The sequence below is a fragment of the Vitis riparia genome, chromosome 1 (assembly GCF_004353265.1).
Source record: "Vitis riparia cultivar Riparia Gloire de Montpellier isolate 1030 chromosome 1, EGFV_Vit.rip_1.0, whole genome shotgun sequence".
NCBI classification, from domain to species: domain Eukaryota; kingdom Viridiplantae; phylum Streptophyta; class Magnoliopsida; order Vitales; family Vitaceae; genus Vitis; species Vitis riparia.
The window spans coordinates 7034747-7051367 of NC_048431.1; the positions used below are offsets into that span (position 1 = coordinate 7034747).

General features: G+C 34.3%; 1 protein-coding gene and 2 pseudogenes across 1 annotated transcript; 1 reads left to right on the top strand and 2 right to left on the bottom strand.

Annotated features, from left to right (window-relative positions):
* Positions 1–661: 661 nt before the first annotated feature.
* LOC117915076 lies at positions 662–1740 on the bottom strand (annotated as a pseudogene).
* Positions 1741–4018: 2278 nt separating this feature from the next.
* LOC117916305 (paramyosin) lies at positions 4019–8803 on the top strand. Its single transcript, XM_034832263.1, is given in 6 exon segments — positions 4019–5964; positions 6036–6112; positions 6704–6815; positions 7044–7160; positions 8208–8529; positions 8532–8803. Coding segments are annotated over 6 exon segments (2088 nt in total). The 5' UTR covers positions 4019–4533; the 3' UTR covers positions 8561–8803.
* Positions 8804–12530: 3727 nt separating this feature from the next.
* Positions 12531–14033, bottom strand: LOC117915084 (annotated as a pseudogene).
* Between the last annotated feature and the right edge of the window lie 2588 nt (positions 14034–16621).

Sequence of the window (16621 nt, forward strand, 5' to 3'; positions counted from 1 at the left end):
AAATAAAAAAAATAAGAAACATGTTTGATAATTAAAAAATATAAAAATAATTTTTTATTCTTAAAACCAAAAAATTGAAAGTGTTTTCCAAGAATAATAGTTGTTTTAAGTTGTTTTCTAAAATCCGTTCCAAAAAATAATTATATATATGGAAAATAGAAAAAAATATTTTTAAAAATATATTTATTAGAAAATAAGTTGAGAATATTTTAATTCATAAATCAACTTTTATTTTATAAAACATCAAAAAATAGTTTTTAGGAACTCTTCTTAAATATTGCTTTTTAAAATCATTTTCAAAAACGCTTCCAAATTACACCTTGGCTTCACATTAGTATTTCTGCATTTTTTTAAAATTCTTTAATGTAATGTGAATTTCAAAAATAATATTTGAATACTCCAGAAGATTGAATTATTGAATTGTTGTGAACATATGTTTTAATATAAAAAAATAATGTTAAAAATTTAATTAATTTTTAAAATTTTCATATGAGAACTAATTTTTTATTTTTAAAAAATTATTGTATGATTTAAAAATCATTTTTTGAATATTTTTATTCTGTGTTTTAATTTTTCTATTTAAACTTAATTTAAATAAATATATTTATGTTAATAAATTTATATTTATATCTTCAGACGAGTGATATGAAATTGTGAAATCTTAGCGAAGGAAAGCCACGTGTCTCTCAAAATAAAACAGAAAGAGAGCCATGCCTGCATGCAGAAGTGGGAACGATATAAAGGGGCTGGTGGGGCCATTTTGCAAATCACTGGGTCTACTCAGCCCGCCGTACTGCACCGACACATCCTCTGGGCTTATGAACTTGTAAAGGGTTTCTGCAACATTTCCTTCCTTAGAGATCACAAACTTGCTCTTGGTTCGTTGGGTCAGGAACGGACTGAACATTGAATACAAGATGCTGAAGTACCAGGGGACGTTGATGAAAATCTTCCGGGCAACCATTTCTGGATAATTATCTTGGAAGAGAGAGAGGATCTGGTTGGAAGCGACCCTGAGCTCTCTTTTGGGCATGTCTTTGAGATCAGTCACCTGAATGATGGAGTTAACACCACCGGGCTTGAAATGCAGAAGTTTGATGCCTCTCTCGAGGACTAGTACTTGAACTCTCCACCTCAGGAACTTCTTGAACTTCTCTTCGTCCCCGAAGATTCCCTCGTACATATCCTTGTCTTTGAAAACCCCATAGGCGTTGTAGCAAAATGGGTGTTCTTCTCTGTCGTACCCGTGCATGTAAGCCACAACACCTTCGAGCTCCTTAAACCCCAGGTCCTCCTCAGCGACGTCATCTGCTCCGAACTCTTTTCTCCAAGCCAAGCACTTCTCCAGCATGTGAAAGGAGTCGGCGACCCTGAAGTCTCTGGCTCGCGGAAACTTCAATAGTATGACATCGGCTCTCTCCTCTCCACCCAAGAGAGGAATGCCCCACATGGAGTCGGACCCATGAGAGGCTACGAGCTTGTCTTTGAACTCCTGCAGTGCCTTCTTCTCTGAAGACTTGAGGCGGGACACGAAGTAGGTGTCCTCCTTGAAGGAAGGAGAGCGAAGGGCAGCGGCCTCCATCAACGAGGTCACAAAGCTTTTCCTGAAAGGCCTGGGGGACGCTTCCGGCTAGTCTTGCTGAGGAGTTTGTTGCATTGAGATGGGTGAGGAAGCTTCCATGAATGGATTCTGAGCAAGACCCAGATGGAATCTTATGGGGGATCAATTACATGCTGGAAAAGGTTTCACACTCAGCAGACGACATAAGAACACTTCACTGATATGACGGATCAAAACTCTTCAAAACGAGCTCTTCTCTAGCTGTTCCCAGACACTCTCTACAGCTAGCTCACCCCAAAAAGTCTCCCCCCCCCCCCCCGCTCCTCTCTGGCTAAAATCCTCTGCTGAAAGCCTTCCCCCCCTTTTATAGAGCTCCTCTTGCCCTAAGACATTGCCTAGCTCATCATCCTCTCTGAAGCTCCCTGTTCCAGCCATCCTCCACCAGCTCCACTGCTTCAACCACCACCATGGCAAGGTGGTCACATCCTTGCCACATGTCTCATGCATGCAACTCACCTGTGGAAGCCGTTCCCTACTTCAACAACATGCTATCCAGCTCCTCCCGGTAAGAAAATATCCATGAAATGCTACTAATAAAAGCAATAAAAAAAAAAAAAACAATAGTCCTTCGTCTGCAAAAGGGGTCAACAATTAAGCTTTTTCCTCTTCCTCTAGCCCTATCCCAGGTACAACGTTTGAGAACCATTTCTTATGAATCCATATTGTTACATCTATATTTTTTAATAACTCATTTATCATAATATTAAATGATGAATAATTAATTTCAAATATATATAAAAAATTATTTTACATAATAAAATATTTAGTATATATAAAATTTAATATTTATCCTAAGTTTAAAGTTGATATTTTATTAATTATTTAAGAATATATTAAATAACTTAAAATATTAACAAACAAAATACTTTAAGAAGTGTTGGCGCCTATAAGAGCTGCGGCAGTAGCATGGCGCATTAAGGGAAGTTGGTCTTTGCACTCAAGTTACCGATATTTTGCTTTTGTAGTGTATTCAAAGAGAAGCATTAAGTATAAGAGCTTGAACACCTTGAGAAAGCTTCACATTAATGGTTCTGGTTGATGAACCAAATTTTGAGCCTATGCTTGAGTTAGCATTCATTACTCCTTCAATTATCATAAAGAAAATGTAATGGCATTTTCGAGTGTGAAGGAAAAACTTGTCTCCTTGCCTCGACAGAACATAGACTAATGATTGATTGATGTTTCTTATACCCTTTCATAAATATTGTGAAGAAAAAGAAAATAATTAATAATTTTGATAAAAATATGATTAAAATCATAATAGTAGTTTTTATAATTTTCCTTAATTTTATATATTATTTTTACCTTTATTTTTATTTTTTAGGTTTTTATATATTGCAATTCTTTTTATTATTAGAGTGAATATTCAATTATTACTAATGAATTGTACTTATAATTTATTAAATTTTTTTTTTTACTATTAAAGTTGTCTCTTGAAGTAAAATACCACCATTTTTATTATTTAAATAGATAACCTGGAGTTTAGCCCAAATCATCTCCATCCTATTTTCATTATTTAAATCAAATATAATTTTTATAATTATAAAAATAAATAAATATTTTTATATGTATTAAAAAGAAAAATTAAATTAAATTATTTTTATTTAATTTTTATATATAGGTTTATCTGTATGTGTTTGATAATTATTTTAAAAACGTTTCTAGTATTTTTAATACTTATATTATATAAATTTTAAAGTATTAAAATATTTAAAAATATTTCTTAAAATTACTGTCAAACAGATTTAAAAATCATGATTGATTGCCTTGTATATATAAGAAGCAACCATGTTTGGTTGAGCCTTAAATGGGCATGCCCACAGATTTAGTATGTTATTACATAACTTATTGATAAAGTTATTCATAAAGTTATAAAACTCCCATTCTTCTTACAAATTAATGATATAATATAGAAATTAAAGTACCAAACACACCCTATCCATCAATTTCAAAAAAATATTTAATTATTTTTAATTTAAGTTAAAAAATTACATCAAATAAGATATAATGTCTCACGTTAGAAAATAAAATTCTTAATTATGATTTTTTTTTTTAATCATTAGACACGTTTTAAAACCACAGTCCTTTTGGGTTCACATCAGACTATATACGATTCATACGGTACGAAATATTGTTGCCATAAAAAATTCTCTTATTCAAATTGTCCAACTATCACTCAAAGTGGATACTTATTCATAATCTGCCTCGTAATTGTTGATGTAATTTCCAAAAATTTTCATTAGAAGTGGGCCTGCCAAATCGACGGTGAGGATGGCTTCAGGAAAACGGTGGATGTACGGTCCGTCTGCGTGTCCCGTACTCCACACTCTAACCATCCCAATCAATCAATCCTCAGCCGGGCTGTCCACTTCTCTTCACAGCCCCGGCAACCTCATCACCGCCGTCCATTTAGATTACCAACCAACAATCCACCACGTCGCAGACGATCATAACATCAATTTTTGTTATTTATTTTTTATATTTTTAAAAACTCAAGAACGACGGGAGAAACAGAGAGACTGGTTGGTAGCTATCGTTCCTCTCCTCTGTTGTCTTTCTCAAGGTACGATCTTGTTCGCCGTTTTCTCTCGCAAGAAGCAGCAATTATTTTTTTTTTTTTATCAAATTTCATGTTTTAGGCCGTTTCAATTATCACTAAATCATACTTCTAGCTTCCACTTCCCAATCATCTTTCTATTTTCTTTACCCGATTGCAAGTAATCACTAATTTTGAATTCTAGGGTTTTGGTTTTTTTGATATTTTCTATAATAAGAGAAGAGGATAGAGATCAAAATTAATTATCAGAACGATTAGGTTTGGTTTTTCTTGTTTACAATTGTGAAATCATCAATGGTGGACCGCGAAATGGAGGTGTGCTTAATCTCTTGGTAGTAGTGATTGGTGGCGAGAAATGACGAGCGCCGGTGAGGAAGACGCCGATGCCGTGTTGAGCGATGTGGAAGGTGACGATCCGGTGCCTGTGCCGATCGTCATCAAGAATCCGTCTCAGGAGGATGTATCCGTGGAGAGATTTCGAGAGCTTCTTGCCGAGGTGGATCGAGAGCGGCAAGCTCGGGAGGCAGCGGAGAATTCGAAATCGGAATTGCTAGTGGCCTTTAATCGGTTAAAGAGTCTTGCTCATGAGGCAATTAAGAAGCGAGATGAGAGCACGAGGCAACGGGATGAGGCATTGCGTGAAAAGGAAGAAGTTTTGAGATCAAATGATAAAGTTTCGGGGGAATTGGCGGAAGCAATCAAATTGAAAGATGAGGTTCTGAAGCAGAGGGATGAGATTGCTAAGCAATTGGATGAGGCGGTGAAGGCAAGGGAAGCCTCACGATCTGAGATTGAAACTTCAGCACAAATGCTTGTGACTGGAATTGAGAAGATTTCAGGAAAGGTGAGTAATTTCAAGAATTTTACAGCAGGGGGATTGCCAAGGTCTCAGAAGTACACTGGATTGCCTGCCATTGCTTATGGAGTTATTAAGAGGACAAATGAAATAGTTGAAGAACTTGTTAGACAGATGGATGCAACAACTAAGTCCAGGAATGATGCTCGTGAACAGATGGAGCATAGAAATTATGAGATTGCTATTGAAGTGTCTCAGCTTGAAGCAACCATTAGTGGGCTGAGAGAAGAAGTTTCGAAGAAAACATCTGTTGTTGAGAATCTGGAGAAATCTATGGCTGAGAAGGATGCAAAGATATCAGATATGGAAAGAGAGATGTCAGAGAAGATTCAACTGGCAGAAAATGAAATGTCTGAACTTAAACAAATAGTCAGTGAGTATGATCTTAAGTTGGGGAATTTGGAATCAATAATGGAGTCACAGAGGCATCTATTGTTTGACCAGTTAAATTTGGTATCCAAAATTCATGACCGAATTTATGATGTTATCAGGATTGTTGATGACAATAAATTGGATCAGTCAGAGGTCTCTGAGTCTTTGTTTCTTCCACAAGCAACAGACATGGAGGAGAACATCCGTGCTTCTTTAGCAGGCATGGAATCTATTTATGAGTTAACCAGAATTGTTGGAGAAAAGATAAGGAATTTAATGGAGGATCAGAGTCGTGAAGCAAAGAGTTTAAATGAAACGGTGACCCGATTAGTTAAGGAGAAAGAACAAATCGGATCTTTCCTGAGAAGTGCTTTGTCAAGAAGGATGGCATTAGATCCATCATCCAAAATGAAAGAGTTGTTTCAAGTTGCAGAAAATGGTTTAAGAGAGGCTGGGATAGAATTCAAATTTAGCAATCTTCTTGAGGATGGGAAGGTTATGGCGTCTCATGATAAAGTTGGTGTTTTGGAAACAGAGGAGGATGAACTATACAATATGGTAAGCACTTATCCTGGATGTGTGTTTCAAAATCCCCTTTTTACTGTGCTTATCTATACTTTTTTGTACAGACTGGTGCTTTGGAGCATATTGTTAAGGCATCTCAGCTTGAGATCATTGAACTGCAGCATTCAGTAGATGAATTAAGGTACTTAATTATCATTCTAGAGCTCACTTAACTGCAAACAAACAGATATGCTTATTTTATTCCCTTATGTTGAACTACAATTTTTCTAAAAGATTAAGCTTGTAGGATTTGGGTCCATAAAGTATATCATGTACTCTAACACCCGTCCTCACACATGTAGCCGCCATTTATGTGGGCTTAATAAATTGGTTAAATAAACATAGGGTGGTGAGGTCTGAACACTTGACCTACAAAACAAGGTTTTGATACCATGTTGAACTATCAATTTTCCTAAAGCTTAAGCTTGTAGGATTTGAATCCACAATGTAAATCATGCACTCTAACACCTTAAACTCTCTTTGAATTATGATTCAGACAGCTCATTTCATTTCTATTGTTTCTTCTGCTGCATTCCATCTGTTTGTCCTCCATTCCCTTTTGCTTGTTTTCTGTTGTGGTTTTTTCTGTGAAAGAGAGAAGAGAAAGAGGAGGGGGCTGCAACTGGATTTAGCAAGAATCTGTTGGCAGTTTCCATGGTGTACCCTGCCAATGTTATTGGACATGGATTGACCAGGCATTCTTATGTTACATGTACTGCTTTGCTGGATTAAGGGCAGAGTCAAGTTTACTTAAAGAGCATATGGAGGCTCAAACAAAGGAGCTCAACCATAGGCAGTGTCGCATAGAGGAGCTTGAAGAGAAGGAAAGAGTAGCAAATGAAAGTGTAAGTTTTATTTTTATTTTTATCTTTTCAAAATTTTCCAATTGACAGTCTGTTAGCTAAGAATTTTTAAGTCATTCCAGTCACTGTTGTTGGATTGTTAAATAAATCTCTGAAGAGATAAAAAGTGTTCTATAGCCCCCACTATTCATGAACTAGTCCAGTTAGACGTGTAATTATGCATGCATTATTGTTAAGATTGAAAACTGACTAGATTTATTTATGTTACAGGTTGAAGGGCTTATGATGGATATTGCTGCTGCTGAAGAAGAAATTACAAGATGGAAAGTGGCAGCAGAACAAGAAGCTGCAGCAGGCAGAGCTGTCGAACAAGAATTTGTGTCTCAGGTATGCTCACAAAGTTGGACAGAAAACATTCTGGACCCTTTTTTTTGCATGGAATTTGATTGGTAATTTTGAAGTGTGAAAAAAATACATGATGTAAATGTAGTTTTAAGTTTGGCATTTAGGAAATTTTTTATGAAATGACTTCTAATGGTTGCTATTAATATATAATATGTTTTTGGAGGCATATATCTGCTGCATATACTGTTCATGCAATTTTGCATTTACCAATCACAGGCACCATGTTAATCGGGACTGACATGAACTGTGGAGTCATTCTGTTCAAGGCATAGTTCTAATTTTTAACTGCAGGAATTGACTAAAAACTAATTTGCAAGTGAGAAGTCCTTGTTTTCTATGGTTAGTTTGCCTATGATAAATGCCCTTTTCCCTGGGCGTTCATTATAAGAAAAATAGGCAATGTGAAAACAGTGCCAAGGATTGAAATACATCTCTTGCAAGGTTTGACTCCCCATTGAGTATATGAAATCACCAAGGAAAAGGTGAACTAAACTTCATTGGGCATGGGATGCTGTTATTTGATTTGTTTCTGAACATATAATTAGGATGGATTCATTATGTTAGAAAGTAGAGTTTAGGTACATCCATGCACTGTTCTAGATTGCTGTTTTTAAGGTACTTACCTTCATGCTTAAATACATACATGCATGGATATATACATCTAATGTTCTAGGTTGCCATTTTAGGGTAAGTTGATTTAGCCTCCATTTGGTTGTTAATAGAATGAAAAAATAAATAAAATTGATTCTTATTTTTTATTTTTACTTTCATTTAAACAATGTGACACAGTTGTCTTAAGAGTCAGGTGGCATTATGGCATTATGGCACTGATTACTGTGCTTATTATGGTACCCATGACAGCTTGATATTTTACCTCAACTACTAATCCAATGTACTTGTTTATATTCCATTGTATCGATGATTACCATTCCTACTACTCTCTCCCTTAATTACTGTGCATCTACCTTGGTTTTGATTGTGTTAAAATTCTTTTTAACCATAATTGTCTGTGGATGCAATTACCTGTAGTTATCAGCGATTCGTCAGGAACTCGAAGAGGCAAAGCAAGCTGTGATGGAGTCGGAGAAAAAGCTCAAATTCAAAGAAGAGACAGCAGCTGCTGCAATGGAAGCTAGAGATGCTGCTGAGAAATCGTTGAGATTGGCAGACTTGCGGGCATCTAGGTTAAGGGATAGGGTGGAGGAGCTGACTCATCAGCTTGAGGAGTCTGATACCAGGGAAGACTCAAGGAGGAGTCGAAATGGGCCAAGATATGTATGCTGGCCTTGGGAATGGCTCGGGCTGAACTTTGTAGGTTTACACCAGCCTGACACGAACCAACAGAATTCAAATGAATGGAGCTTTCCGAACCTCTTCTCTGAGTATACTCTCTCTCTCTCTCTCTTTTCTTCCTTGTGTATTTATGCTGTTTGAAATCAGAACAGTCAAGAAATGGTAGTTCATAGCATCTTCATTCTTCCAGGCTCCCTTAATAGAAAAACTTCAGTGATCTTGTTTGGCCACCAGGCAAAGTAAATCTTTACTTTATGGGGCTTATTGCTTCCGTCCCAACCCACTTTATATTCTCTTGCTATTGAGTAAGAAAGGATTCACTACCTGCTTAAGTTCCGCTTTTCAGTTCTCTTATTTCCATGCATACATAGATTCTTAGGTGAGGAGAACTCATGGACCAGTATGGTCTGTCTCCATAATCATTCCTTCCCCCAGGCATACTGACTGAGGCATGTAAATTTTTCTGGCCATGGGTTTTGATAATCATCGCTTAAGGGCATTTCTTGCAAATTAATAAATGATCAGCCTGCAACATTGTTACAATGCTTGTAATTTTTGTAAAACTATTTTTTTTTTAAATATTTTATATTTTTATTTAAATACGTTTTTTTAAATGATGTACCTATTAGCTGAGTCCTGTCCATTTTATCTGAAAGACTTGTCAGGCAATGTCATCCGAAATGGCGCTGAGTTAGAGTAGAAGGTGAGGCTCCTGAGACAATGAGACTGGGACTTGGCTTACATTGTGTGTAAGTTTAGATAGCCCACTTCCTATCAACACAAGGACAACATTGGACAAGATGCATTTGCTGATCTGAGAATAACCGGCTGAAACTAGACAGGATTCTCAACATATACTTATATGGGCTGAAATTGCATGTTTTGCCTAAAAATTAAGTCCATTGATCCATCAATTAAGCATACGATCTTTTGAGTGGTGTGACATTCCTAGATGGCCAAGGACCCAACCGTGGATCAGCAAGTTCGTTGAGTGATCAGGTGACCCGGCTGCTGAAGATGCAACTTTTGTTTTGCGCCCTTTTTTCTCTGCAGAAAGTAAGGCGCCTTTTTAATATATATATATATATATATACATTAACTCATTTTATCATACTGTAGGCTTAAGAACTAATTCTTTATGAGATGACGCTCAATTTAATATTATTTGTATTTAAACCTTTATATGGGCACAAGGTTTAAGAACTACTTTTCTACAGTTACCAAGACCTACTTTCTTCCCTGCTAAGTTCTCCATCTCCTAACTCCTAAGGCAGTTCCCATCTGAATATGATATTAAGAAATTAGCTAGTACTAGCCCTTTCATATCTGTTTCCATGTATATCATATATTGAAGCATATTCTCTCAACCTGCCCCACAATGACGGTGGCTTAAGATGTTCTCACTCAATCTTTGGGGTATCAGTAAAACCTCTCCAAGGAAAATTCTTCTGGGTGTTCTCCCATATGCTGGGATCTTTCCCGATTGCTAAAACATCGAGTTGAAGGAACTGTGTTTTAGGATAAACTGAGCTACTCATTTATATTGAAACGTTGCATGGTTTCAGTTGGAAGTATTGTGTGACTGAAGGATATAGCCTCAGCATCTCTTTCATAGTCATCATCTTGAGGTAGTTAAGTTGATCAAGGTCACATCCCAGTTCCCAAAACCTTACCTTGCTTTCCTGCACAACTCCTAACTTCAGCTTGTGTTTTCTTCATTATTCTTGGGTTCCTAGCAAGCTCTGCCATTTCTCAGGCCCTGGTGGGGCACTCCTGTTTTGCCCCCGCCAAAAATCCTGATACATTTCTGAAAATGGGCTGAGAAACATGACCTTAGTTTCACAATTATATGCCAAAAACAAAAACGCCCATTTTTCTACTAAACAGCCAGAGAGGAGGTTATTGAAATGTTTGGTTGATACCTCAGAGGCATTCAGCCCTCAGTCTGGCACGTGGCTCTAGGTTTGTGGCATTTCTTTACTACATGGGTTACGGACGTCATAATGGTGAACAAGGTGGATAACCCGGTATCCCTACTTGGCTACAACTTGTGCCATGGACTTTGAGAGCGTGAAACCATCTCTAAATTCTGCATCCCTGTACTGAAAATCCACCAAAGGTCAATAATGGGCGTGAAACCTAGAAATTTGTTTTGAAAAAATATGAAGTGTTGTTGATGCAGGCAAAGCACCGAGTTGTCAACTAAGGCCAGTGATGTCACACTCTGGCAAAGTACCTACATAGAGAAAGGCAAGTGCTCTATAGATATGCGAGATGATTTTAAGAAAGAACTTATGAGACATAGCAAGGAAGGATTGATTTGATAGAATGGACGATATCTAAGTAGCTGGGGATGTATTTCCTCAGCAAGGTCATGGCAATGCTACTACCTTTCTTACAGTCGATGACTATCTTGGAAGAAGGTACATTGTACATGATCCCAGCTATAAGCAAAGGTATGTGTAAGACTCCCCTTCTTTATTCTATGTAGCTCAAGGAAGGGGTGCAGAAAAAAGGGAAGCAACATACTTAAAAGAGTCTTAGATGCCCCCTAAGGAGGATGATGAGCCCGCTACAAAAAAGCCCATGCCTAAGCAAGTTATGGGAGTCCTTGAAAAAGTTCAAGGATGTGATACTAATCAATCTGCCTAAGAAACTCCCTCCTAGAAAAGAGTAAGCTCGCTCGATTGAGTCGGAACTGCGGTAAATCCCCCTGCCAGAGGACTCTGCAGGATGACACAACTAGAATTGGAGAAACAAAGAGAACAATTCTTTTGATAAAAAAATTCTAGTGCTAGAAATATTAGAAGCCTTTCCAAATGTTGGAAAACAATTCTTCTGATAAAATTTTCAAGTACTAAAAATATTAGTACTTCTTAAAATTATTATCAAACATGTGTTAACAATTCCATGATTTATGGCTATTGATATTCCAAATGATGTGCAATACACTAAATTGGAGCACAGGAAGACTTGGCACATGAGTCAGTCGGTGGGGACTTCGATTATTGCTTTAATATGATCATTAGTGAGAATATCTCTGTTTGTGTGGGCTGTGGCACAAGGGAGGGCAAAAAAGTCAGCAAAACAGCAGGGGAGATGAGATTTTTTTGCTCTTCTATTTTTCACAGAAATGGAAGAAGCTTTCTCTGTTTTCTCTGTGGTTTTTACTTCCTTTGTAGCTCAAGCAGAGGAGACTACCACAGTAGGTACGCTACCCAGCTGAAGGAGCAAGACCGGCAGCACCCATATCTTGACTAAAAATCAGGCAGCTGCTAGCAAAGACCCTGGACAGTGTTTGATGGATTGTGCAATTCTTTTTTCTCCTTTCGTCATATGTTAGGCCTCTGATTGCTCTTTCTAGCATCCTTCAATCAATGGCTTCATTATATTAGCTATTATCTGAAAATTAATAAATGGTCTTTTTAACAGTTGCTATGTTTGCAGTGGAATAAAAGCTCAGGGGCACATTCCCTTTTTCCTCATTTTACCTCCAGTGATCACCCCACAATGCAAAATCTTACTCAGACAATTGTACACAAAGTGACTACCAGATACATGGTTTGATGATGGAACGCCAAAGGAAAACAAGAGAAACAAAAAGGATCTAGACCATTTTCATTCAAAGGGCTAGAGAGGCTATTGAAACATGTTTTGTTGATTTTGTTCTTCAGGGTCAATCTGCTTGTATGCCTCCCAGTATCTCTCTGTCACCCTATGCCACTGCCTCTCAGCCTGCAATCCCATAAGACCCTGGGTATCTTTACATTATACTACCGCTAGTACATTATATGAAGCTAAGGTTGTGCAAGGTGAAGCTATTACCACCTTGAGTTTAGAAGGTACCTTTATTTTTCTATAGGAAAACAGTGTCATTTTTCCTACGGATAACGAAGTTTGCAGATGTATGCATGTGATGGACAAAATTAGTTCATAACAACCATTCAATATTCATAATTTACCATTGCTTTCATCAATGAATAGCGATTTATGGATTGCCGTAAGGAGACCGACAAAAAATATGAAGAAAATTAACTTTCTCCATAAGCTAAAGCATGGTCATGGATACTGGGTAGGCCTAAGGATAAGAGCAAATTTTTTAGGGCTAGTAATACCTGCTCCTTCTTCCATGTTAATATCTTCCTCTTTCATTCCATGGGGCAATTTCCAATTGAAGTGATAAAGGAGATTAGCAAATGTGAGCTCCAACATTGCAATCCCCATGTTGATCGCCGGACACACTCTTCGCCCTGCCCCAAAAGACAGCAGCTCAAAATGTTGACCTTTAAAATCAATGGAGTTGTCAATAAAGCTCTCAGGGAAAAACTCTTCTGGGTTCTTCTAGACGTTGGGATCTCGCCCAATTGCTCATACATTAACATGAACTCGGGTTTTTGGGTGAATGTGGTAGCCATTCATCTGAAAATGGGACATGGTTTCTCTTGGAAGTAGAAGCGGGCCAGGAGGATGTAATCTGAAAGTTTCTTTGACCACCAGCTTGAGGTAGAGAAGCTGATCAAGATCACTTTCAGTGACTTTTCCTTTATTTCCTATGACGGTTCTAACTTCAGCTTGTGCTTTCTTCATTACTCTTGGGTTCCTTGCAAGCTCTGCCATTGCTCAGACCACCGTCGATGCACTTGTGTTGACTCCGGCCAAGAGTAAATTCTGAGACAAATAAAGACCTTGGTATGCTAAGCAAAAGAAGCAGCACTAGTTTTTTGTTTGAAGAGTCAGAGAAGGAAGTCTACTTGACATAATAAATATGCTCAAAGGCATTCTGCCTCAGTGCCACTTCTTTCCCTGGTATGGCAGGCTATATACATGTACTAAAATATGAAGATGAAGTTTTTGTTAAGATTTTTTTTCTATAATTCAAAGTTATATATATATAACTTTGATAATAATATTGTATTTATCAATAAAAAATATAAATTTGATAAATGTACATTCATTATTAAATTATACAAATATTATTCGATAATAATATTATAATATTTGATTACAATATATTTAATTTTAAATATATTTAATATTAAAATTATGATATATTTAATTCAATTATATTAAATAATATAAAATAAATAATAATAAATATATAATTTTTAATATTTAATTAATATATTATTATATTAAAAATACTATGAATAAAATTATCATGACAACTTTTATATTTTTGTTAATCATTTAAATAAAATGTTTTCATTTAATTATAAAATAATTATAATTAATTTGTTTTTAAAGTATTATTTTAATATTTTATTTATATGAATCTATGAGAACTTTTAATGTATATGTTTAGTACATGACATTTATCAAGGACAAACTTGTGTCAATGGTAGGGATAATAATGAGACAAGTTTTTTCGAATAAGTTCGGATAGATTCGGATCCCCTTTTATTATTTTTTTTAATGGGATAAAAATAAAAATTATTTTGAATAAATGGAAATTGAGATAGAATGACCCTCCCATTGTCATCCTACCCGGTGGTGACTGCATGTGATGGTCGAACCTTTTGATGGGATTCGAATCCCCTCAACACCATCAGAAAAATAACTCATTTTTTTTTAGCTTGAGGGGATTCGAATCCCATCAAAACTCACTTTTTTTTTTAGCTCGGACTGCGTTGACCGCCGATATATCATTTCGACGTCCGCCGATATATTTTAATCCCTGGTTTTCAAGACCACTTTTGCTGCTTCTGCGGATGAAACTACAAGGGTAGGCACAAAACCCAAATGAAGGAGTATGACAGGGCCATACTTGTGAGATAGTTGCCACAGGGATTGGTGAGGCAACTGACCCAATTGGTGCAAATTACCTATAATGGGAAGCTTAGGAGGGCCTGGAGGAAGCTGCTCCCTTTGTCCCCTCTACTGATCTACTGTTCTTTTTATGAGAAAGAAAAGGGATGGGAGGAGCAGGGGAAGCCACAGAAAAGGAGAATAGGTTGAGATTGGAGCACGAGCTCAGTCCTTCCTTTTTCATGTTCTTATCATCTTTAATTAAAATAAAACCAAGGATTAAATTATATTGGATATCCAATATCCATGGATACCGATAAAAATTTGGGAAGATATAATCAATATTTTTAGATATTTTATTGATATTTTATCAATTTTTTCTTGTTTCCACCTATATTTTCGGATATTTTATTGATATTTAATTAATTTTTCAGATTTTTTATTATTAAATAAATAAATTATAATTATTTGATTTTTATATTTGATTTAATTTATTACCAAAAATGTAAAACATAATTTTCTTAGGTCTTTTTTTATATAATCTATATATTTATTAAATATAATAAAATAATATTAAAAAATTATGCATATATTATTATTTATTTGATATCATTAAATACATTTAAATTAAAATGGACCATAATTTAATAATAAATATATTTTAAAATTAGACATATTATCATAATAATATTATAAATAATCTATAATGCAACTTAATAATAAATATACATTTATAAAATTTATATTTTTTATTCATATAGATGATATTATTATCAAATATGGCAAATTATATATATATATATATATATATTATATATATATATATATATATATATATATATATATATATATATATATATTAAAATAACTTTCAAGTATTTATTTTTACTTCTTATCAGAATTTTTATTAATTTTTACTTCACCATATTTTGTGTCAAAATATCCATCAATATGTATTTGATATATTCATAAAATTAAAGTATTGATATATCCGTTATTACCAATATTTTCATCATTGAATAAAACACAAACTTCCCTGTCCACCCACAAGGTGCCACGCCCCGAAGCCCACTTCAGGGTGTACAACCCTAAGAATTGAAGTGTACATCATCTTATATCCTGAAAGTTATCATTTGTAAAATTTCTATTTATGGTGATAAACATATAATAATTCTTGAACCTCAACTTAAAAAACAAACACACCAATCATTTTAATATTCTCCCAACAAATTCAAACTTAAACAATTTAAATAATAATTCATTTCTAACATTTAAATAATGTCTAAAACGAGAGTTTAAACCAAAATTCTTGTTTCAACTGAGAGTACTTGAAAATTTATTAATAAAAGAAAATAAATTCAAAACCCAATAAAAAAATATTAATAATAGATAATAAAAAAAAAATCAATTATAAATAAAAATAGAAGATACAATTTATAATATTTTTTCATAAAACTCTAGTTAAAACCTGCTAATAATAATTTTATATCAAATACATTCAAAATATTTTACTCTAACTATCAAATAATAAAAGATGCTCAATTATGTAGAACTTTATTGTTATTAGATGAGACTTTATAAATCGGTAGTTAACCTCAAATTTGTGTTTTTTTTTTAAGGTGGATAGAATTAAACATTATGAGTTCTAATAACATCTCAACAAACTTTCACAGATTGGGGTTTAAAGTAATTATATTTCTTATTAAAAATGTAAATGTCAAATATTATACTTCATTCACTAAAGCTAAATAAACTAAAGCCAAACATTTTTATTTTATTTATTCAAATTTATAAAAACATAAAATCTTCATTTTTTTTTATTATTAACATAATAAAATATTTTAACATATTTTTCATGCAAAATGCATTGGATCCATACAAAGAAACAAAAAAAAAAAAAAACATTTTACATAATTAAAAAAAAAAATGGAAATATTTTCTTTTACAAAATCTAACGAAAAAACACTATAAATCCTAAAGAATTTACTCTTGAAGAGATTAATTCTCATTTAAAATAATATAAAAAAATTAATTATTACTATTAACTATTTATCTAATATTATAAATTAAACTATTCTAATAATATTTTGTGTAACTATTGTTAGTCCTAATTACCAACATTAATTAAAAAAATTTTTTTTTCTCAATCCATTTCCAAAATTTATTATTATTATTATTATTATTATTATTATTATTATTTTAAACTAAAACTCTTAAAATTTATTCCTTCTATTTTTATAATATTATATGACCTTTCCAAATGGTAACAATTTTCACATAAGATGTATTGCACTCCATCTTTAACCTATCACTTCAAATGAACCAACCATTATTTGTTCCTTTGAATTCTTGTGACTAGGATGTTATCCTAGGTGATATCTAAGTTTATTCTTAATTACTTTGAA